The 24,482-nt window shown below is 40.6% G+C and overlaps 1 protein-coding gene and 1 long non-coding RNA gene across 2 annotated transcripts; both read left to right on the top strand.

Moving 5' to 3' along the window:
• The first annotated feature begins 855 nt into the window (after nucleotides 1–855).
• Nucleotides 856–22,991, top strand: LOC142108745 (low affinity immunoglobulin gamma Fc region receptor III-B-like). The gene is made up of 8 exons (XM_075192586.1): nucleotides 856–933; nucleotides 1,174–1,194; nucleotides 17,474–17,737; nucleotides 17,827–18,093; nucleotides 19,698–19,853; nucleotides 20,693–20,761; nucleotides 21,241–21,257; nucleotides 22,552–22,991. Exons 1-8 carry the CDS (start codon nucleotides 906–908, stop codon nucleotides 22,597–22,599), a joined length of 870 nt encoding a protein of 289 aa, XP_075048687.1. The 5' UTR covers nucleotides 856–905; the 3' UTR covers nucleotides 22,600–22,991.
• On the top strand, nucleotides 5,085–11,794 carry LOC142108246 (uncharacterized). Its single transcript, XR_012680131.1, has 2 exons — nucleotides 5,085–5,855; nucleotides 10,196–11,794. It is a non-coding gene; the product is annotated as an uncharacterized LOC142108246 (long non-coding RNA).
• Nucleotides 22,992–24,482: the final 1,491 nt, after the last annotated feature.

Below are 24,482 nucleotides of genomic sequence, written 5' to 3' on the forward strand. Positions count from 1 at the left end.
AACGTACGTGTGGGACTGACAGTGAGAAGCACTGCTCGATCATGTGTAGTAATTATGGGCAGATATAGTGTTAAATAGTACATGGCTTAGAAGGAGAACATGTCTAGATCATGTATGAGGATTATTGGGAGAGCAGCCCGTGTGAGATTGCGTGGGGGCTTTTGCAAGACCCATTAATAGATCACGTATGAGAGCCATTTGTAGATCATATGTGTAGCCTGATGAAGGAGCTATTGTCTAAGACCAATTGGCTTTTGATTTTAACCCTGTTAATGTTTTTTTTCTACATTCCGGTTTTAATTCATCTTTGGACGTAAGTTCCGTTGCGTGCCGTATCTTACATAAAAATGCTCTGCACATGCTCATAAACAGACCTTACGCCGGAGAACACAATTGCATCTAATTCATGCCCAAATGCAAATGACTCTTCCAACTACCTACGACTTTAAGGGCGGGACAGGGGCGGAGAGGGGCGCAGGCACGGTACAGTGAGGGCGTGCTGAGCCCCAGTGCACGCACATTCATCCAATTCGAGCTGTGGGCATCTCTGAGCTACGCGTTTGTCAGCCGTATCACTTGGACCAGCTACGGCGCAGTATCAGTGCCGTGTAGCCAGGACGCACTTAGGCACACATTCAAACAGAAACGTTTCTTGAGGACCGCTTGTATCAGAATAGGGGTGGACATACGCGCAATCAACGTTCGATTTTTTAAAATACAAATTGCGTTTCAAGATGAACCAGGCCCTCTGTATTGTGTGCTAGAGAGGTTCTCAGCACGTTCCGTTTCTGCCGATGTGAAATTCACTATAAATACTGTATGAGCCTTCACCAGAGGAAGTGAGAACAGCCTCAGCTTCTGTGTAATGACCAGACAGTTACTCAGTACGAACAAGTCACAGCACAATGTGGTTCTTGGGTATCCTGATAGTCTGTAAGTAGAGAGAATCTGTATAATATATGTTTTCTAGGTATCATATGTAAACAATGTATAAATATATATATATATATATATATATATATATATATATATATATATATATTGAGTGCATCCTCATGTATATTCTTGTATATATATATGTATAAGAATGACACTCTCCGAAATGCAACTCATCAAACCGAAATGACATTATAGTGTATATGTAAAATCTTATTTATACATTTTATTTTTCAGCATTGAATAATGAAGAATCAGGTAAGCACACTATAAATATGGGAACATTGTTAGAAATATCTACACTGTGTCTATCTGTATGTATGTATATCTATATATGTATTGTAGGTACGTACATTTGCTATGTTGCCCTGTGGTAGTTTCGCCCATGCATGTATGTATATCCTTTGGCCATGTTTCTATATTGGTCAGATGCACAGTCTTACTTGTATGGTGCTAAATTCTCAGTAAATACATTAAGTAAGATGCTGTGTAAGTTTGGATTAGTCTATGGATAATGTTACTGTATGCTGGATGTACTTCTCTTCACTACATACAGTACTGTCTCTTGTCTTGATTACTAGTGATGACGGCTGTGTATACAGCTATAACATGTGTCTGCTATCAGGAGCAACTCTAACAATGTATTTTATGTACAGAAGACATTCATATCATCCATTTATTTATTATATTATATTTTTGTCTAACTTTTGGGTTTTTTACTGTTTTATCATTAATGCCGATATTATTAACTGGTGGCATTATTTCTAGATATACTGTATGTATATATATATATATATATATATATATATATATATATATATTTACTTTTTTTTTCCTGTGCGTTCTTAATAATCCACATAGGCTTTGGACATATTCTGACACTTGTGCAGTAGAGTACAGCAGACCTACAGCCGACTTCATCAGCACTTGTATCTTGTGATCCGTCGTTCCTTGATGAATGCGGGAGTGCGTAGAGCCAATTTCCTGCATTCTAAAACAACGCACAATGCGCTTAGCATGCGACACCTTGATGAATCAGGCCCAATATAACTTTTAACTTAAGTGCAAAATAATAATAAAATAGCAATAACTACTTGGTAGTTTTGCAATCATGATTGAGGGAATTCCATAATGAAATGTCTTACGTCAGGGTCCACAAGATAAGATTCCGGCTTTTTAATGTGAGATTTATTTATTTACAGTTCAAAATAATATATTTAATGTCCAATGATTCATGAATTAATTAGAATCATTAAGTCTAGTTCTAATGTTATAAAATTGTCTACACTGATCACATCTATAAGGTGTCCCCCTCTCTATACATAGCCCCCACCCATGCGGTGCCTCAGTGGGGTCCCCCAGCCAATAACCCTGCAGTTACATTATTACAGCTGCTGGTCGCAGGGGAGGAGCCGTCATTCATCACACACCCTCAGTGCTTCTACTAAAGTATAGTCCTAACTCCTGTCTGTGAGAGTACCGACATTGTGTCACATATACAGATGCATGAATGTATGTAAAAGACTTAAGGGTTAATCTTCCCAGAAGACACCTCAGCTCTTCAGACACGTAATATTCAAGATTTGTCCCTGAAAATATCCCCATTTTTCAATATTGACCAAATGTACAATACAATTCCTATTATTTTATATACTAAATATACTTATCACTATCCATAGTTATTATCTGAGCTTTAGAGCTTAATGTTTATTAAATATTAAATTACATTATAACGCAGCTTAGTACACATATAGATTATAGTTCCAAAATCTCTTCCTAGTCCAGAGTTGTCCACGTTCTGGATGTCTTTAATCACACACAGGTGAGCTAATCTTTTTGGCTGGGTCAGTAATAATCCCACCTGTTTCTGCAGACAGAAAACATGACCTCTTGGTAGTCCTTGAGGACTGAACTCGGACACCTCTGATCTAGACTGTACCCCATGTAACTTGCTCATGTCTAGAGATAATTTGCAAATTTTGACAACTATATTAATACATCCCAGAGGACATCATGATAAGTTGACCTCTTAGCTTGGTATATTTGTATATATAAGCTAATGTTGGTACTCTCACTGTCAGGATGTTCCTATAAACGCTGTATAAGAATTTCCTGCCCCCCCCTCCCCATATGTACACAGGTAATACTTTGATTTTATTAGTGTTTTAGAGGCAGGATTTACATAAGATGTCAGTGGCTGGCTGGCAGATGGGAGCAGTACTTCCTCTTGTATGTGCCTGTTAGAGTGGAATTGTATGATTATTGATTTAATATCTATCATGTGCTAAGCTTTAGATGCTAATATGTTATGCTATGACTTTAAGAGAAATTAAGCAGATATTATTTTCAGTTTAAAAAGACAAATTATTCAAGGTTGGCCACGCAGCGCCATGTCCCCATCAACGAAAACATTCCAAGAACATGTAGCAACGTTCTTGATAAGATAAAACCCAAGGACTCAAAGATGGGGGCAGCACAAGGATATTGGCAAAAAGCCTGGAAAGAGATAACACACAAAGAAGAAAGAGTTGTTTGATCTTTGATGTAAAACTGAAATATATATATTGTTAATTGATTTTCTCTCATTATTTTAATGTCTTATAATTGGTTGTTCAGAATCTATACCCCTAGACTTACATGTATAAAAATAAGCGCTGAAGTGGTCTCAAATTGGAACAGAATAAAGCTGCTCAGCATTATATCATACAGGTGTTGAGTATTTTCTGTTCACCAGTCGACTGAAAACAAAGAAAGATCTGACTGACATTGAAGGTGCTTGATAGAAGTATCGGTGAACCCCGATACCCCAACATTTCTGGGGGCTAGGTCCGGGATGCTCCAATATCTCCACACCTGACGCCAAACTCCACTGATGTCCAGAGAACTGCTGAACTAAATCCGGTGAGTAAGAAAAGTGTAGATTTCTACCTTCTTACTCAGTTCAGTATTTCTTTGTATGTCTAAGGAAAGTCAGTTGAGGTGATTAGAGGGTATTCTATGAACCCAATGTACAGTCAGAGGAAAGGATAATGAAATGATAAATGTATGGATACTGTAGATTATGATGGATGTAGACAATTTTAGTTAGAAGATAATAAGAGAGGTGTATGTAAGAATTGTACCTGCTGCATTGTTCTGAGAAAATATTCAGGTTGCAAGGGACCTAGACTAGAGTGTGTTACAACTACAAATGCATATTACGGTTTTGTAAGTAATGAAAAAGAACTATATTTTACGTTCGGGTGCATTTGAATGAAGAAATACTACATATTGGCCACAAAATCATATGTTACCAGATTATAAACCTATATGTCCATACACTGACTTGAGGGGAAGAATCGGATCAGCCATAAGTGCCAGCCTTTTAATCTACAGCCAATAAACCTCACATCTGGTGTTCCTATGGCAGACTAGGAGGTAAAGGATTAAAGATACTTATAGTCTGTACAAAGGGGAAAATTGTATTACCTTATTCCACTTATAAGACATTGTATCCCAGATACTGACAGTACTGTGACCAGTAACCCAGTAAATGGGGGCACAGAACAGTAAGATGCCTACTATAGGCAAGCCTATGGATATAATGAAAAAGAGAGAAGGTAGTAAAGCTCTTAAAAGAATTCATAAAGTACTCAAGAGAGCAGGATTTCCCCCAGAAGGGACATTAGACTTAGAGAAATGGTATGGGTTTTATTTGAATAATAAAGAATGGATAAAAAGGCTTGGCTATGAAGATCAGGTCAATGTGTGGATATGCTAAATGTATGTTTGATCCTGCGCAGCTGAATGAGTGAGATGTGCCCCTCCCTTATTCTGTGTAAAAGATTTCAGTGTGTTGAGATAAGAAGCACTCTGTTTTTTGTTATCTGACAATGTATGTAATGCTGACAAAATATGTCCGGAGTGCTGAGTGATAATAACATGTTGAGGCTAACTTGTATTTAGTCTAATGCTGGGACTTGTAGTTCCACAGCAGTAGGCTGGAAGGTATCAGCTGATTTTTCTTTCTCTGTATGTGAGTTTTGTCTCCGTCTTACTTCGTATGAGGGAGATCTGTGTTTGTCTGTCTTGTCTGTTTTTTGTTTTTTTTTACAAAAGACATGTTTCAAGGTTAAAGAAGTTGTACATTTGTAAATAATATAATGCCTGCCTGCTTAATTCTAAGCTTTTAAAGAGATGCATAACAAGTGTTGAAATGTTTTGGTCCATCATTACACGATTCAGTGGACGGACAAGTTGGCTGGGGTCCAACAAGCCGTTTCTGTATTTGAACAAAATAATTTTGTTTCTGAAATTTGAGGAAAATATCTTTCTCTTTAATAAAGTTGAGAATTGTGGGAGTGAGCCTTTACATGAAGATATATATTACAAGCTGTTTTTATCTGTGTGAAAATGGCGCTGATGAATGTTCTCAAAAATCAGGAGGGTTTGTTATGCCCATAAAGAAATGTTACGAGATAAAATGTCGTCTGTGAGCGAGAATTGTGAATATATATTTGTACTTTAAACATGGAAATCACAGAATCTGGAAATATGTGTGAATATTTGGTTTACAAAGAGATGATGAGAAAGGAGTGGCTTTGAACACTCGCCCAGGTCTCGTCACTTTGACATTCCCTGTTTGTGAGATTAGGGACTGCCCTTTGAGGAAATCAGTTTTTCATTGTATGGAACGCATAGCGTCACAGTTAAGCTACAAAGAGAAACTTTTAAACAAGTGTCGTATTAGCAGCTGTTCAATGTGAATTAATAACAGTTACTGTAATTCCTAGTGAATAAATGTTAATCTCTATGCAAAAGTTTTTTCTTCACAGAAGCTCTCCAGCTACAAAGCACCCTTTCAATCCAGATTGCATTGATCCAACTTGCAATGAATAGAAGTTGCAATATGTTTTGGTCAACAGCCACAACAAACATAAGTATAAACTAATGAAGGATTTATAGAACGTAGACTCTGCTGAGTAATGATTACCTTGTTTTGGAAAGAGATATTAGAGTTTATGTGCTATTCGCATAGCAAATGCAGGAACCAGATGGTTTTTCTGTATGTGCAGAAAGCAAAAGGTTTTTATTTTTAACCTCATAACAATTTTGAGTCAATCAGTGTTGTAAACGCATTCACTGCCCTTATTTACTGTGCTATAATAGTAATATACTGCAAGTCCTTCTTTGTATCGTGGGTATGGTAATGCATTGATGGGAATTCAATATTTGTAAGGAAATGAAAAAGATTTAAGACTTTATGAGCTATTATCTGTGTTTTTGCATTAGCATTTCTGGGTGATAGTAAGACATTTACACTCTCCACTGAACAAAACCAAATGTTTAACCAATTTTAAGCTAAAGCAACTTCAGCACCAGCACTGGCTTTGCCAGATTGTGACAGAGCTACTCAAGCACACAAAGTTGAAGGCTTCACTCAAGATAATGCCCAACATCGCTGACTGTTTAAGACCAGATTCCTCAATGGCCTTTCTGAAACATATCGTTAACAATTGTTCCTTATAAGACCAGAAGTAGTAACAATGGAAATGCAATCCATGCTCCAAGTCCTGGAAGGTATAGAAGACCGGGAAAAGGAGAAGCAGAGGAAAGTCAAAGACAAGTCCCAAACCGTTCATGTGGTCCAAGAAAATCAAGACTGGAAGGTTCGTAAAGACACAAGAGGTGCACCTGAGCAATAAATAAAGGAAAAAGGAAATATGACAGAAATGAAAAAACAAGGAGTTTGTTTCTTTTGCAAACAAAGAGGCCACATGAAAAGAAATTGCATTAAGCATAAGAAATGGCTGGAAAGAAGAAATCAACAAGCTACAGACCAACAACTGGCATAGGAAATTGGCACTCCAACGTACCTCCGGCTCCCATATAACCAAACTCTGAAAGATGACTTAACTAAAGGCCTAATGAATATCATATTACCCAATGGTCAAGAACGTGAGTGTCTAATTGATACTGGAGCAAGCCGCACTGTATTAAGAAAACAGGAGGTACCTCAACAACTATTAACAGAAATTGATTTACCTGCTACAGGCCTAGCAGGAAAAGAAGTAAAACTAACAGAAAGTAAACCAGTTACACTTTTAGTAGGTGAAGAGACAATTGAAGTACCAATACAATTTCTCACTTCCTCATCTTGTCCCTATAATCTGTTGGGAGCAGATGTACTTTCAAGATACAAGCCAGCATCAAATACACCCCAACTGGAGTAAAACTCACAAGTCAACTCCCATCTCCAGTCCAAGAAGAGCTTACAGCAGCAATCTAGATGCTAGAGCAGATGAGCACATGTCACAAGGATAAGACTGTTAATCTACCAGATTGGCTGAACATAGTACCAGACAAGTTATGGTCCAAAGGAAAACAGGATGTGGGCACACTTAAAGTAAATCCTGTAAAACTGACACTAAAGCCAGGAACACATCCTGTCTCAATTAAACAGTACCCACTTGCTGCAGCTCAAACCAAAGCGATCTCAGAACAAATACAAGAATATCTACAAATAGGGGTGTTAAGAAAATGTCGCTCTCCTTATTCTACACCCCTATTCCCAGTAAAGAAACAAGATGTCAGACAAGGGGGTGCAATACTGGATGGTTTATGACCTAAGGAGGTCAACAAAAGACTTCTGATCAAACACTCCCATTGTACCCAACCCCCACACTTTGCTTAATCAGATACCGCCAAATGCAAAATGGTTTTCAGTAATTGACTTGGCAAATGCTTTCTTCTCAGTCCCAATCACAGAAGATAGTCAACTCCTTCTAGCCTTCACCCATGATGGAAACCAATATTGTTGGACAAGACTCTCTCAAGGAGGAGCCACAAGCCTATCAGAATTTTCAGAAGCAATGGCACTAATTCTCCAAGGATGGAGGCCTATCAATCCAACTACTCAACTCATTCAATATGTAGATGATCTCATGGTGGCTGCGGAAGCTGAAGAAGAATGCAAAGCAGAAACACTGTCATTACTTTGTTTTCTGGCCGAACAAGACTGCAGAATATCACCAAGCAAGTTGCAACTAGTACAGGAAAAAGTAATATTCTTAGGACATTGTATCTCTGCAGGAACCAGACATCTTACAACTGAAAGAGTTAAAGTTATACGAGACATGAAGACACCAAAAACAGTCAAAGAAATCAGAGCCTTTTTGGGACTCCTCGGATATTGCAGAGAGTGGATTCCTTCAGCTTCAATTCTTATGCAACCACTGTATGAATGCTTGAGGAAACAACAGGGAACAGTACCACTCAATATAACTGAAATAGAGAATGCAGTGCAAGCCCTGAAACACGCTATCTCTACTGCACCAGCACTTGGACTACCAGACTACCTGAAGCCTTTCACATTGTTCTGCCATGAGCAGTCAGGACATGCTCTAGGAGTCCTCACACAGAAACATGGAACGAAGCAAAGGCCACTGGCCTATTGTTCTGCACAACTCAATCCAGTTATGAGAGGCTCTCCATCATGTATACAAGCAGTAGCAGCAGCAATACTGAAAGTGAAGGTAGCAGATATGGTATTGGACCATGCACTTATTATTCAAGTTCCACATGCAGTCACAGAAATTCTTAATCAAGCAAAAACAAAACATTTGTCTGCAGCTAGACTAACTAAATATGAGGTAGCCTTGCTCAGCGCCTCACATGTAACAATTACCAGATGCACAATCCTCAATCCAGCAACCCTGCTCCCCATTGATGATTCAGAAGAGGGGAGTAAGGGGAGTCGCAAAGAAGATGAATCATCAGACAGGGGATATGAGGACCTGAGTGAAGCGTCTGAAGAAAAAACTGAAGAAATACACACACAAAAATTTTCACATGATTGTTTGGAACTTATGAAATTAGAAACTTGAGCTTTGCATAATGTTACTGACACACCACTTTCAGATGCAACCCTAACTCTTTATGTAGATGGATCTAGATACTATGTGGATGGAGTTCCATATACAGGTTATGCCATCACAACTGAGGAAGAGGTGCTTGACTCGGGAACACTGTCTAATGGAACATCAGCACAAGAAGCAGAATTGATAGCTCTAACTAAAGCTTGTGTATATGCAGAAGGACAAAAAGCCAATGTATATACAGATCCACGTTATGCCTGGGGAGTGGCGCATGACTTCGGTCCCATTTGGAAAAGCAGAGATTTCCAAGGATCAAATGGAAAACCCATCAAACATGCAAACTTGATTAATGAACTGTTTAGAGCATTGGAACTCCCTAAACAAGTGGGAATTATAAAGGTTCAAGCTCACACTAGAGAACAAACTCCAGAAGCAAGAGGAAATAACTTTGCAGATCAAGCAGCAAAAAAGGCAGCCCTCCAACCAAATAATACTACATTTCTTGTAGACTCAACAGAAGAGGACACAGACAAACTTCAATTCTCAGACCTACAAAGCTTTAAAGACTTTCAGAAACAAGCAACAAAGGATGAAAAGAATAAGTGGGAAAAAGAAGGCGCACAGCTTGATGAGCAAGGAATATGGTCAAAAGAAAATAAATGGTGCCTACCAAGAGCCTTATACCCAATAATGACTCAGATTGCACATGGACAAGTACATCATTCCAAAGAGGCAATGACTAATAGGGTATGGAAAAATTGGATTGCCCCTGGATTTAACTGTGCGGACACAAACTATGTGGCAGCTTGCTGGATATGTGGAATACACAATTCAGGGCAAAGAGTAAAGACCCCAGGAGGAAGCATTCCAAAGGCTTTCTATCCCTTTCAGAGACTTCAGATCGACTATATACAACTTCCTAAATGTGGTACCTACGAGTATGTGTTAGAAGGAAAAGCTACTGCTAAAAACACAGCAAAGAAATTAATCTCAGAAGTCATCTATAGATATGGCATACCTGAAGTTATTGAATCAGATAGAGGTACAACCTTTACAGAAGAGATAATGAAGCATGTAATGAAGAACTTGGGAGTATCACAAGCTTTTCACACTCCTTATAGGCCACCAGCAGGTGACATTAAATTGAAACTACAGAAAATTATGCAAGAAACCAAAAAGACTTGGTTAGAATATTTATCAATAGTTCTGTTTAACATTAGAACTACACTTATGAAGAGACACAGGTTTAGCACCAAATGAGATACTGTTTGGCACAGCACACAGAACAGGCTGTTATTTTCCATAGCAACTACAGCATGTACGTGGTGATTTGTTGAATTATGTTGCTTTATTACAGAAACAACTAACTGAAATATATGGTCAAATGTTCTCCTCCATTCCAGACCCTAATTTTGATACAGGTACCCATAAACTGCTATCTGGGGACTGGGTGGTCATAAGAAAGCACATCAGGAGACGTCTTGAACCCAGATATAAGGGTCCTTATCAAGTCCTGTTGATGACTCCCATGGCAGTGAAAGTACAGGGAAATGACACCTGGATTCACGCATCACACTGCAAAGTCTTCAAATCAGGGGAGTCTTGTTCTGATAAATAGAAATGACTGTCTTATGGTATTGATATGTCTTACCAGAATATTTCTGCCTGAAGTAGGGGTCAATGCCTCCCTAACCCAGTTTGAAACAGACAGATAAGTGACAAATTGCCTATGTCACTGTGAGAAACAGATGGGAAGGAGTGCTCAACAATTTGCACTCATAGGAGAATAAACTTTTAAAATGCCTTTGTAAATACTTAACCTCATTGCCAAAGTTGTCAGCAATGATTCATTTTGAATATTGGAAATATTGCCATTAGTAGCAAAGGGTTTGGCAATCCAGCTCATTGTATATGTGGTAGAGAAAATTGTTATATGGCTGATTAAGAAATTACTGACACTTGATTGTTGTTCCTGCAGGAAAAATAATGAGCTTCCTGAACCAGTAATGATCACAGAAATTTCTACAAGTTTAATGTCTGAGACAAACAGTGAACATTATGAACAATGGTCAACAATCAAACCAAAAACCTGCACAGTCTGCAACAAGAGATTGACAGTGACCATCGAGAAACCAGAATGAAAATTGATGTCCTATTCATTAGTGGGACATATTTGTTAAAGAATCTTATTCCATATAGAAAGCAATGAATATCTTGATTCATCCATTGATACTAATTCTTCTTGTACTAACTATAATGATTATATGGAACTGCTACTTAAAATGTAATACAAGAAAGTTTTTGAATAGATATCAGCAAAGTATTCCCCTCTATGCACCGAGATAAAACATTAAGTAGGGAAAGAAAAGTTATGGTGATAAAGTACCAGAGATATGTGCTTAATGAATTCTTGTTCTAATCATATGGGGTCCTTATGATACCATATGTTTAAATGTAGGTACTAACTGTCTTCTGCTGAGTATCGCCATGACTGATAGGTAGAGGTTAATAGTTGATATTTAATCAAAGAGGGGAATGTTAGAGTGGAATTGTATGATTATTGATTTAATATCTATCATGTGCTAAGCTTTAGATGCTAATATGTTATGCTATGACTTTAAGAGAAATTAAGCAGATATTATTTTCAGTTTAAAAAGACAAATTATTCAAGGTTGGCCACGCAGCGCCATGTCCCCATCAACGAAAACATTCCAAGAACATGTAGCAACGTTCTTGATAAGATAAAACCCAAGGACTCAAAGATGGGGGCAGCACAAGGATATTGGCAAAAAGCCTGGAAAGAGATAACACACAAAGAAGAAAGAGTTGTTTGATCTTTGATGTAAAACTGAAATATATATATTGTTAATTGATTTTCTCTCATTATTTTAATGTCTTATAATTGGTTGTTCAGAATCTATACCCCTAGACTTACATGTATAAAAATAAGCGCTGAAGTGGTCTCAAATTGGAACAGAATAAAGCTGCTCAGCATTATATCATACAGGTGTTGAGTATTTTCTGTTCACCAGTCGACTGAAAACAAAGAAAGATCTGACTGACATTGAAGGTGCTTGATAGAAGTATCGGTGAACCCCGATACCCCAACATGCCCTTGTAGAGAATTCCCCCTCCCCCTGATTGTCTATTTATAAATCCATTGAGCAACTTTCCAGTTTTCTTCTTGTAAGACCTTCTACAGAATTACTTAATGCAACTACGAACATAGAGGAAATTGCACAGAAGTGACCAGCTCCTCTAATCTTGTCTAGCGGCGTAAATCAATGCCATTCAAGCTGGAACGTAGAGTTTCTGAGCTAACTTCCTTTTCCCCAAAAATGTGAATATATAACTGTTCACAGACTCCCCCCCTGTGTACGACACAAGCAGAGCTGCAGGGACAGCAACAAATATAGTTACAAACACTGTAAAATATTGTTTTTGATCATTTTACACCAAACATTTGATTTTCATTATTTATTCTACCGATAACATTCATGCAACATGGAATAAAATGATCAAAAAATTTAAATCTGACAGGAAAATCACTTGATAACAGGAAATCTTTTCTTCATAGTATCATAGTGGTGTAGATCACTTAGTAGTGTATATTGGTGATAATGATGACAATCTCACTTATGTAACAAGGTACCCATGTGTGGATCACAAATGATCATCTCTTGAAATGTAAAAATGTAATTACTATGTAACAGATTATTCTGGGTGGAACATTTCCATCACTTCTACTTGAGAATAATCAGAGTTGAGGTGTTTATAATGTAATTTGTCGATTTAAATGCTTGTATATTACACATATGGAGCCTGATTATTATCTGAACGCAACTTACACATAAGTGTTTAAAAAGAGAGCGGAACTTGTGCATAGTTCCAACCGCATTCATATCCAAGCGGATCTCAACTTAGGTTTCGATTTGAATCTGGGTGTAAGTACGCTCCTTCTTACGTTACTTGTCGTACGTAGACACACAGAACTGCAGTATATGCACTTGTGTATGTACAATAAAAGACAGAACGTGTACTATGCCATGTGGGTCGTCACTATCAGTCGGCACTTACACCTGTCCTGTAGTGGATGCAAATGACCCGGCTGAAAACGGGCGTACATAGACAAACACAGGAACTGAATGGACCACATCTGCGTCGGAACGCACATGGCCTACGTTATTTTTGCAAATGTATTAATGTATGGCAAATATTATAGTTATTATATAAATACATGATAATAAATAATATAGGGCCTGATTCATGAAGGAACTTAGACAAGAAATGGAATAAGTTTTCTTACTTACGTTTTCTGGACAAAACCATATTACAATGCAAGGGTTGAAATTATTATTATTATTATTATCATTTATTTGTTGGGCGCCACAGGGTTTTCGCAGCGCCTTACATAATATGAACAGTAGACGATACAGGGTAAAATATCACAGAACAATAAACACTAAGTACCAATGCTTTGGAAACTCCGGGCAGACATATGGAGTGAGGGCGGAGCAGAAGAGTCGGTATGAAGACAGGAGGGGAGAGGGGCCCTGCTCATACGAGCTTACATCCTAAGGGAGGGTGGACAAAACAGGCACGGGGGAGGCAGTGATGCAATGGAGAAAAAGGGACCAGGGGAGAGAGGGGAGAACAAGCAGAGTGGATGAGGGGTTAAGTGGATAGTTGGTGGCTTTCAGGAACAGGTGAGTTTTGAGTGCCCGTTTGAAGGAGCACAGATTGGGAGCGAGACGGATGGAGCTACGGAGGTCATTCCAGTGCAGGGGGGCAGCTCGGGAAAAGTCTTGGACTCGGGAGTGGGAAGAGGTAATGAGAGTGGAGGAGAGGCGACAGTCGTTTGCCGAGCGCAGGGAGCGAGCAGGAGTATGAATGGTAAGTAGGTTAGAGATGTAGGGAGCAGTAGACTGGGAGAGAGCTTTGTAAGTGGTAGTAAGGAGTTTAAAGAGGATTCTGTAAGGGAAAGGGAGCCAGTGTAAGGCCTGGTAGAGAGGGGAGGCAGAGGAGGAGCGACGTGAGAGAAAGATAAGTCTGGCAGCTGCATTGAGTACAGATCGAAGCGGGGCGAGATGGGAGAGAGGGAGGCCAGTGAGGAGGTTGCAGTAGTCCAGGTGGGAGATGATGAGTGCATGGATGATGGTTTTAGTGGCGTCTTGTGAGAGGAAGGGTCGGATGCGGGCGATGTTGCGCAGTTGGAAGCGACAGGCTTGAGCAAGGGATTGGACGTGGGGGGCAAAAGAGAGAGAGGAGTCAAGGGTGACTCCCAGGCAACGGAGTTGGGTGACAGATGAGATGGTGGAGTTGTTAACAACGATTGAGAGGTTGTGGTGAGAGGGGAGTCTGGAAGGAGGAAAGACAATGAGTTCCGTTTTGGAGATGTTAATTTTGAGAAAGCGTGAGGACATCCAGGAGGAGATGGCAGAGAGGCAGTCAGATACACGAGAGAGGAGGGTGGACGAGAGATCAGGAGAGGAGATATAGAGTATTTGTGCCCATGTACACAAATATTTGATAGCTTATTTGTACATTGAAATTTAAAGTTGATATTTGTGTGCTACATGAAAAAACAGTCAGTATTTAACTTATGTGCAAAATAATAAACTAATTTGCACCCCTTGCCTAAGTTCCTTAATGAATCAGGCAATCCACTAGTCAACATTATTATATAGCAAAGATTGACCTGAATTATATAAAAATGTGAAATAATTGGAATGTTTATACTTAGATACTAGACATACCGCCACGTTCTCAGTCACTCTTCCTCTGCATCAGGAGCCTCTACACAAAGTGTAAATGTCAAATAAAAGTCCAACCTTACATCTCATTTCACTAATCTTGCAACTGAAAATAAAATCTCATTTAGGACTGCTCCACATAACTAGATGCATGATCCTACCCCGTACATAGCAAAGAGCGACCACGCTGAGTCCAACAGCTGGTGCTAAGGTCTGCTCCTCTGGAAGAAGAGCAAAGGAACTCACAGCCATCAGACAGCTGATATTTGAGGTGCATTAAAATCACTAGTCCTCAGTACAATTACTGCCGAAATCTTCTGGGTGTGACGTGTGCACCCCGTCAGCTGATCAGTAGCTGCGTGGCGTTGGGATTCATAGCCACACAGTCTTACACCAGCCATAGATCAGCAGCTGTGATGTAAAACTTTAGGTCAATGGAGGCTGGAGCAATGGGAACGTGTTCTGTAGCGTATTAAGGGGCACATTTATCAATATTCACATAAAGTGAAAAGTAGTTTTCAATCCTTATCGCAATGATAAGGATTGAACTACTTCTCACATTTATGTACAGCCCTGCAGAGAAACAGCAGTTCCGAAAAACTGCTGTTTCAGTGATAAAAAAAATCATACATACCCCCCTCTTCGGAAGCGCTGTCTTCGGGTCTTCTCTTCACTCTTCAATTGCGCATGTCCAGTTCCAAGAACTGGACATCCGCACACAGATCCCCTCTCTGTCTCTGCAACGATAGTTGCAGAGAGAGAGCTGTGAGTGACAGGGAGGGATCATGTGATCCCTCCACACATGCGCTGTCCAGCTCTGCTCTCCGGAGCAGAGCTGACAGCATTAGATTTCCTCAATTCGGATGATGTACGCCAGCGCGTACATTAACGTGACAAGTTACCGGAAAAAATGTTTTTTCGGGACTTGTTAGATTGCGGCCAGGAGCAGTCACCATTCTGTTGAATGGTGACTGCTCCCAAAAACGAAGAGGAAAGCAAAGCAGCAGATATCCATGATATCTGCTGCGATGCCCCCTTAATAAATTTGCGGAGGGCACTGTGGGACCTTAATGACCCGTTAAAAGCACTATCGTGCTTTATTAAATATGCCCCTAAGTCACGCTATGCTATCTGGTAGGCCAATGGACGATGTGGCACACACCAGGGAAATGCTAACTACTTGAGAATTGGTTTACATGGTGTAGTGGATGCTGCAGATAGCAGGTGCAGCTTGTGCCCTAGGCAAAGACCCCAGTGGCTGGTGGATGCATGGCAGTTACAATCAATAGTTAGTGAAATGCACCAACTTAAGAAGACCTCCAGGAAAGAGCCAACCGGGGTTATTGTTGTATTTATTCTTAGAGACTGTCCTGAAACTAGGATTGGGAAATTGGGACAAAAAAATCTGGATCACTTCCCTTAATGAGATGTACAGCAGCATGCCAAGGGTTAATACCAAGGAAACAGCTGTAGTCACAGGCAGCGTTGTAGCCAAGGATAAACCATATAAACAGAAAGAGTCAAGAACTTAGACTAGCACACAAATCCAGGTTGTTGCGGTCACTGGATGCAAGGAAATGGTGTTCAGCACACACAGGGTTAACAACATAGACTCAGCATATTTAAACGCTGGGCAACACAGACACTCGTGGTCAGAGGCAAGCCGAGAGTCAGGTATCCTAAGAGACAGGAATATGAACACGCTACACTGGTGACAGGCAAACAATAATCTGGCAACTCAGTGTTCAGTGCAACGTGCTTATATAGCGGCTGAGGTGCGCCCAGCACCGATATTAACCCATACCTTAGTGCATAAGAGGGATTTCTGTGTGCACTGGTGCTGTCTGCAAGTGTTAGTCTGATTGTGCAGTGACGCTAAATGCCAACGTCCAGAACCAGCGCTTATGGTTTGGAAAATTTGGTTCTCCTAGAATTAGTTTCAACCTGATGATGTGCCAATTCTTTATGGGGCACCTATATGTAACATTCACTTTGGTCCCTGCCCAATTGGAGCTTACAGTCTAAATTCTCTATCTCATCACACACACACACACACACACTCTCTCTCTCTCTCTCTCTCTCTCTCTCATGAGTTGGAAAGACGATTGGGAGGCACATTGACTAACGTCAGCGAACTATCTCACCAATGCTCTAACGGAATAATAGATTCAGAGATATTTAATTGACATTTGGGGGTAAATGTATCAAGCTGAGAAGTTTGAATGATAGCTAGAATATGATTGGTTTCTCAAACCCGATGGAAAACTCTCAGCTTGATACATTTAACCCCTGGTCTAAAATTTTCCCAGACAAGAAGAGAAATGATTTGCTGAACTTATCATGCATTAGTCACTGTGATGATGGCATTGTGTTCTGGACATTGTGGTGTCTGGACTGTTTTGACCAGACTGTGTATATCCTTCATGGTACAATTTGAATTTAGTCTATAATAAGAACATTTCTATAGCATAGATACATTTAGGGACTAAAGATACAAAACATGTCCCAATTTCTGGGCAAACAAAGAGAAGCTTTATATATCCTTGGGTGCCATAATATTTGTTGATATAGTACATATATTCATCCTCACACTTGCTACCTTGATTTGACAATTGGAATTAAACAGATATTGGGACAGTCTCTTGGGGAATGGAACAGGTGGTAGATCTGGTAGTAACATTGTCCCTCAGTAAGATGCAGGGATTTATATTACAATTGCTGCTGGAAACTCTTAGGATAACGTTGACCAAACCACCCACTGGTCACAAATGTAACATCTCCAAACCATGTAAGATTTAATGTATTAGGAAATGGTTCAGATTGTTTAACTCCTCTCTACCGGTCATCATACTGTGTGTTTTCCAGTTCCCAGGTATGTGTTAACTTCCTTCCCTGTGACCTATAACTGTCACCTCTGCTGTATTGTAGGAGCTGCAGTCAGACCTGTGGTGATCTTCTCTCCTAATTATTATAATATATTCGTCCATGAATCAGTGACTATAACATGTAACACGGGACCTGCTGCAGAACAGACACAGACATATTACTGGTATAAGGACAACAAGCTGATGCACAGAAGAAGTAAACAGAGCTTTAAGATTGAAAGTGCCAACGATGCAGACAGTGGAGATTACCAGTGTAGGACCAGTACTGGTGATTACAGTCATCCTGTCAGACTGGATGTTAGTTATGGTGAGTTATCAGCTCAGATCCTCAATTTCCACTTGCTGTACTTCAATTAGATTCACTAACACATCAATAATATTGTTTTCATTTTACAGAATATCTCATTCTGCAGAGACCCCCCTCCGTTTATGAAGGAGACCCCCTGACTCTGAGATGTCACAGTGTTACTGGATTTCCTGGAATAAACACAGTATTTTACAAGGACGGTGAAGTGATACAATCCTCAGTCACTGACTCTGTGTTACATATTGATAAAGTAGATAAAAGTGTGACCGGCACATACAGATGTACACGACAATTACTGCATCATGATGATAATACATATCATGATTACTCTGCTGAATCCAAAATCTCTGTATTAGGTAAGTTGTAGTGAAATCCTTCACTAGAAATGTGAAATATTTTTTTTAGCTATGTTGGAGATTCTTGTTATTATAATTACTCAGCTGTATCCCATATCTCTGTGACAGGTGAGTTGTGGGGAAATCCTGCTCTAGAAATGTGATATATTATTATCTATTTTGGAGTTTTACATTCATTCAGAACTCATCTGACCAGTATGGACAATATAGTATATTTGGGGGAACAGGATTCCAATAAGATTCAGTAAGAAATTATACAGAACCAACCATGACGGATGGACAATGATTTCCCCTTAAGACACAAGACACTACATTCCCAGAAATGTAATACAGGAATTTATGGGTCTCTGTGCAGCTCTGCATGTAGTACACACAGAGCCGGATTAACCGCAGGGCTTTATGGGCTATAGCCCAGGTGCCTCGGGCAGCTGGGGGGCCCTTAAGAAAGATCTGCCGGCTGCGTTATATATATATATATTTTCCTTTGATACTGCCGGCGATTGCTGTCAGTGCAGGCATGGCAAGCTGACTTAGTAAGGAGGAGACGTAAGACTGTGATCTCACGCCACCTGACCACACTAAGCAGTGCAGGGCACACCCTGCTCACACTGACAGCAAGAAGACAGAGCAGCCGCTGGAGCCTGCAGCAACGAGCTGGAGAGGAAGAGGACAGCAAGTAGGTAAGTAAAATATATTCCAGCCTTCCCTATTATACCCCAATATCTATGGATTACTGTACCTTATATATGTTCAACAATTTGTAGGAGTGCAATAGTTTGAAAACAAATGGTGGTTTATTAAGGTTAAAACAATGCTAACTGGTTATAATTGTAACAACCATTTATTATTTACCTGTGCTAAAACCAGTTAGCATTGTTTTAACCTTAATAAACCACCATTTGTTTTCAAACTATTGCACTCCTACAAATTGTTGAACATATATAAGGTACAGTAATCCATAGATATCTTATTTGCTTTTTGAAAATACAGAGAGAGAGAGTATATTAAAGTATGGACGACGTATGCCCAATCTGATACTACTGGGGGGCCCCCAGTAGTATCGGATTGGGCATATGTCGCTCGACAAATGGGGACCTCACAGTACCCCTAGCTCAGGGGCCTACAGTGTCTTAATCCGGCCCTGAGTACACATGTGAGGAGATCTATTGGGCATGTGGAAAGGTCTGATGGGCATATAAAGGGCATGAGCAGAGGTCTCGGTGTTGTGGCTCCACACTACACCTTTACATCCACCGGACCGAGGGGCCGGCACTGGACAAGGTCTATTGTACTCAACAACATCTGAACTTTCTCCTTGATACCAGGATTGGTTATTAGGTGGAATAAATTAATGGGCTGTTTGGCTCTATCCTAATAATGATTTATATTCTGTACATATCTTATTAATGATTAATGATGAATGTATTTAACAAGAAAATTTGAGGATGCCAAACCTGGGTGTCCATTTACCATTCAACAGCGGAACCAGTCATTATGTATTGATGTATTTATAATGCAGTACCGCTGCTATTTACTATGCTGGGGTTGCTCTGGGAGCCCTGGTGAAGCTAATACACAAACTCTTTTGTGCTGTTTTCCTATAGAGAAAGGATTCCCGATGACTATAGTTATTGGGGTCATAATCGGACTTCTAGTGGTCGTATTCCTCATCTCGGCCCTCCTTATATGGAAACGGAGAAGTAAAAGAGCTTCATCAACCTCTATATATCAAGGGTCACCTCCAGCAAACACAACTGCAGGTAACTAGAATTTGCTGTATCTTAGGTATTATCATTGTGAAGATCAAGCACCCAGCACAGGAGATGTGGAAAGACAAGGGCCCCGTACCTAACAGGAGTGCCAATGCAATACAATAACTATTGTGATGATATACTGTATGTGTTTGGATTACTGTCTGCCATTACTGTCAGCAAAGCATCACTATTGCACAAAGGGTAGAAGGGCTTGTGGGCCGGACATAAATCTAAATTACCAATAGAGGGCAGTGTATTCATTTACTGTCCATAGAAATTACTTCTCAATGTTTCCCCGCAACAAATAGACATTACAACTTCACCGTGGTTCCAAGGTTGACAATTCCTTGTTCCCACCCAAGGAGATAATTGACTGTCCTGATTTTATTATTAATTTAATATCTTCTTTTTGATTATTAATGTATTGTTTAGTCAATTAATATATTGCTCAATTATTATAACTGCAACTTAACAATCCTGTCCCACCAATCATTTCCCAATTAATCTCCATAAAAACAGCTATTTCCTTAAAAGAGTCATGTTCAGCATTTTTTTAACCATAACTGCAGTGGAAATATGGACTATAGATAGGTGGTGTTGGGGGATGCTATTGGTACTTTCAAGAAATGCTATGGCAGCTTATTCTATATGTAGAAATATATTTTTTTGAAGTCAGAAAATGTCCTAATCCTCTACCTCCCACCATGATTGCCAATTGCCAAATGTCTTTGTGGAGGATTTTTTTTGCTTTCATTTAAACAGCAATAAGTTGAATTCAGTTTGACGCACTCGTGTCTTTTACTCGGATAATTAGGTGACTGTAATCTTCTGTTCTGTCACCGTAGATGACACAAATCCCTCTGTTGAAGAAAACGTCTGTTACACCTACCTTGATATAAGACACTTACCTAAAGGTTTGTATTAGCAATTTGCTTGTGAGCACAAAACCGATACAATTACCATGTACTTTTACACAGTTGTGTTATAACGCCAGAAACAAACATCCACTTCTTTAATGTCACGGTAAGTTGGGCTATCCATATATCACCTGTAGGGCTAGAGCAAGCCCCTATGTTCTTGTCCTCGTTTGCCATTGTCCAAAAATACAAACTATATGAAAATTACCTTTATTAATAATGAAACTGCTTAGATATCTGTTATTGCCTTAAACTAATAATAATTACCAATTTCTATTTGCACAAGTTCTACTCCCTGACAAATCTCACTGGGATAAAATGACTGCTCTGTAACCTAGGAATTAGTCACATCATTGAGTGAAGTTACTGGTTCCTAGTGAATGAATAGTGTGGACATTGGTTTTGCCTGTTCTTTTTATCTGTGTACGGTACTTACAAGATGATTTTTTTATCTTTTTCTCTTTCGTGTTTTTCAGCGTCTGCCAGTAGAAATGTGAGTATTCTTTAGAGTTATATGGACATATAGACAGAGGATGCAGCATTTGGTACATCTGGGAGTTAGGAGGTGGACTGATAGACTTGAATAAAGAAATGAGTCTTAAGGGCACGCTTGAAGCCTTTGAGAGTAGATGCTAACCTGATGGAACGTGGAAGATCGTTCCACAGCAGGGGAGCAGCCCGGGCAAAGTCCTGGAGACGAGAGTGAGGAGAGGTGATCAGTGAAGCAGTGAGGCGGCGGTCACAGGCAGAGCAGAAGGGGCGGGTAGTAGTGTAGGTAGTGCTGAGATTGGAGATGTAGGGAGTGGAGGATTGATTAAGAGCTTTAAAGGTGAGGGTGAGGAGTTTAAATTTAATTCTGTAGGCCATGGGGAGCCAATGTAATGACTGTTGGAGGGAGACAGCAGAGATAGAGAGGCGGGCAGCAGCATTGAGGATAGACTTAAGAGGGTCAAGGTTAGAGTCAGGTAGGCCAGAGAGAAGGAGGTTACAGTAGTCACGGCGAGAAATTACAAGCGAGTGAACAAGGGTTTTCGTGGCTTCCGTGGTGAGAAAGGGGCGAATCTTGAATATATTCCGAAGGTGGAAGTAGCAGGATTTTGAGAGGGACAGAATGTGAGGTTTGAAGGAGAGGGAGGAATCAAGGATGACCCCAAGGCATCGGACTTGAGGGACAGAAATGAGGGTAGTGTTATTAACAGAAATAGAGAGCGGAGGAGGTGGGAGGGTTCTAAAAGAGGGGAAGACGATAAGATCAGTCTTGGAAATATTGAGTTTAAGGAAGCGTTGGGACATCCAAGATGAGATGGCCGAGAGACAGCAGGAGACACGAGACAGAAGGGAAGGGGAGAGGTCAGGGGATGAAAGATAGATTTGGGTATCAGCGTAGAGGTGGTACTGGAGGCCAAAGGAACAGATGAGGACACCTAGGGAGGAGGTAAGAGGGAGAAAAGCAGAGGGGCCAAGAACGGAACCTTGAGGAACGCCAATAGGTAAGGGAAGAGGGGGGGATGTGGAGTCATGTGTAGAGACTGACAAGGAGCGGTTGGTGAGGTAAGAGGAAAACCAGGAGAGCACAGTGTTACAGAGATCTCTAGAATTGAGAGTTTGCAAAAGGAGTGTGTGGTCAACGGTATCAAAGGCAGCAGAGAGGTCAAGAAGGATAAGCAGGGAGTAGTGTCTTTTGGATTTTATATATATATATAAAAACTCCCAATGTAAGCACGTCTACACCACCTAGAGCAGCAATGTTTTTCTAACCTGAGCTTTGTATTACAAACCTCATTTAGGTCGATTCATCTGTCACCTACGCTGAGGTGAAGCATCCAAAAAAGTAAATAAGGAAACTGTGCTCTATTTGGGTACAAGCCGTAGCAAGTTCCTCCACGCCTCTCGCTCCCGGAGATAAGCCCACATTATACCTGTATTTACACATCTGACGAGAAGGTTTCTGCATCATGTGCTTGGAATACATTGTGACCCATAAACAGGGGATACAAGAGGGGGAGAGAATGGGGAACGGGGTGAAGCATAAAGAACGAGACAGTAACGGAAGGACAATCACGTCCACATCACTTGGAGCAGAGCCGCCCCATCACCCACCTTTTATAATGGTCTCATACCATAAATATTTCATAATAGTTCATGTGCTTAAATGTATCAGAAAATATTATTGTTAAATATGTTGTGTAAAATTATTTTCTTTTTTTAAAGGATAATAAAAGATAAAGTGCATATTACATCAACTAAAAATCTATTTGACACAACAGAATTCGCAATCCAATTTACACTTATTTCTTTATACACTGATGCTCACGTACAAGCGTGCAGAAGTGCAAATTCAGAGGAACAATGCTATGTGCCGCTGTGGATGTTATTGTGACGTGGCGACCTGGATATGTGGGCCTTAATGACGGTGTCTCTGCAGTCTGTGGAATTGTCTTTTAGAGGTTAAATACAGTATAACCCCTATAGCCTCCCTCTCATGGACTCGCTATAAAGGCCCTTATAACGAGTACACAGGACTCTCCCACCGTTGACAGGTCACATTTCCCACATTCAGAGCAGTAAGTTTCTCTGTACTCTTGATGCTGCTACTGGTGATCTCTCCCTCTGGTGTGGGCATCTCCTCTCAAATTGGGATAGAGCTCTTCCCGGGATACTTTTACCGGTTCCACTAACCTCCTGGCAGTAGAGGTTGCTGGGATATGTAGTCCCTCATGACGCTACGGCGGCACCATCTTGCTGCTGGCAGCATCATGGGTCACAGAGATAACGTATGACATAAGAAAAGAATAAACATGGTGTGAAAGCAGAAAATGATCCTAATCGCTAAATGAGACCCAAACCTGCTGGATCTGTAAAACTTGCCTGCACATGTGTGTCCAAATTAGACATGCATGCAGGGCCTGATTAAGGGTCACAGCCATCCTAGGCTACTACACCAGTTGCCGCCCCCCCCAACCACTGTGTGTGCAATTATATCTATAATATAAATGTCTAGTGGGTGTGTTAGTCTGTCTGTGTGTGTGTGGAAAAAATAAAACCAAGCTGCAGCGCCACCTGCTGGGCGGAGCTATACACTGACCTACTAAATTCTTAGTGTGTGTGTAAAATAAAATTCAGAAAGGGCTGAAATTTGGTATACTAAGATGTTTTTAATTTGTTAATTTAATTTGTTAATTGTTAAAAGTGTTTATAAAGATTTTAAAAAAAAATATATATATTTCTTGAAGGAGAAGTGACAGTTGGGAGTGGTTGGTGGTTGCCGGGGGTGACAGTGGGGAGTGGTTGGTGGTTGCCAGGGGTGACAGTGGGGAGTGGTTGGTGGTTGCCAGGGGTGACAGTGGGGAGTGGTTGGTGGTTGCCGGGGGTGACAGTGGGGAGTGGTTGGTGGTTGCCGGGGGTGACAGTGGGGAGTGGTTGGTGGTTGCCAGGGGTGACAGTGGGGAGTGGTTGGTGGTTGCCGGGGGTGACAGTGGGGAGTGGTTGGTGGTTGCCAGGGGTGACAGTGGGGAGTGGTTGGTGGTTGCCGGGGGTGACAGTGGGGAGTGGTTGGTGGTTGCCAGGGGTGACAGTGGGGAGTGGTTGATGGTTGCTGGGGGTGACAGTGGGGAGTGGTTGGTGGTTGCCGGGGGTTACAGTGGGGAGTGGTTGGTGGTTACCGGGGTGACAGCGGGGAGTGGTTGGTGGTTGAGGCCTGGGCTATGGCCCAAATGCA

The sequence above is a fragment of the Mixophyes fleayi genome, chromosome 12 (assembly GCF_038048845.1).
Source record: "Mixophyes fleayi isolate aMixFle1 chromosome 12, aMixFle1.hap1, whole genome shotgun sequence".
Taxonomy (NCBI): domain Eukaryota; kingdom Metazoa; phylum Chordata; class Amphibia; order Anura; family Limnodynastidae; genus Mixophyes; species Mixophyes fleayi.

Excerpts from the sequence above, each read along its gene's own strand:
- LOC142108745 (XM_075192586.1), top strand. The coding sequence starts at position 906 with ATGTGGTTCTTGGGTATCCTGATAGTCT. Across the intron at positions 934-1,173 it reads CTTGGGTATCCTGATAGTCT|CATTGAATAATGAAGAATCA; the intron begins GTAAGTAGAGAG and ends TTTATTTTTCAG. Across the intron at positions 17,738-17,826 it reads CAGACTGGATGTTAGTTATG|AATATCTCATTCTGCAGAGA; the intron begins GTGAGTTATCAG and ends TTCATTTTACAG.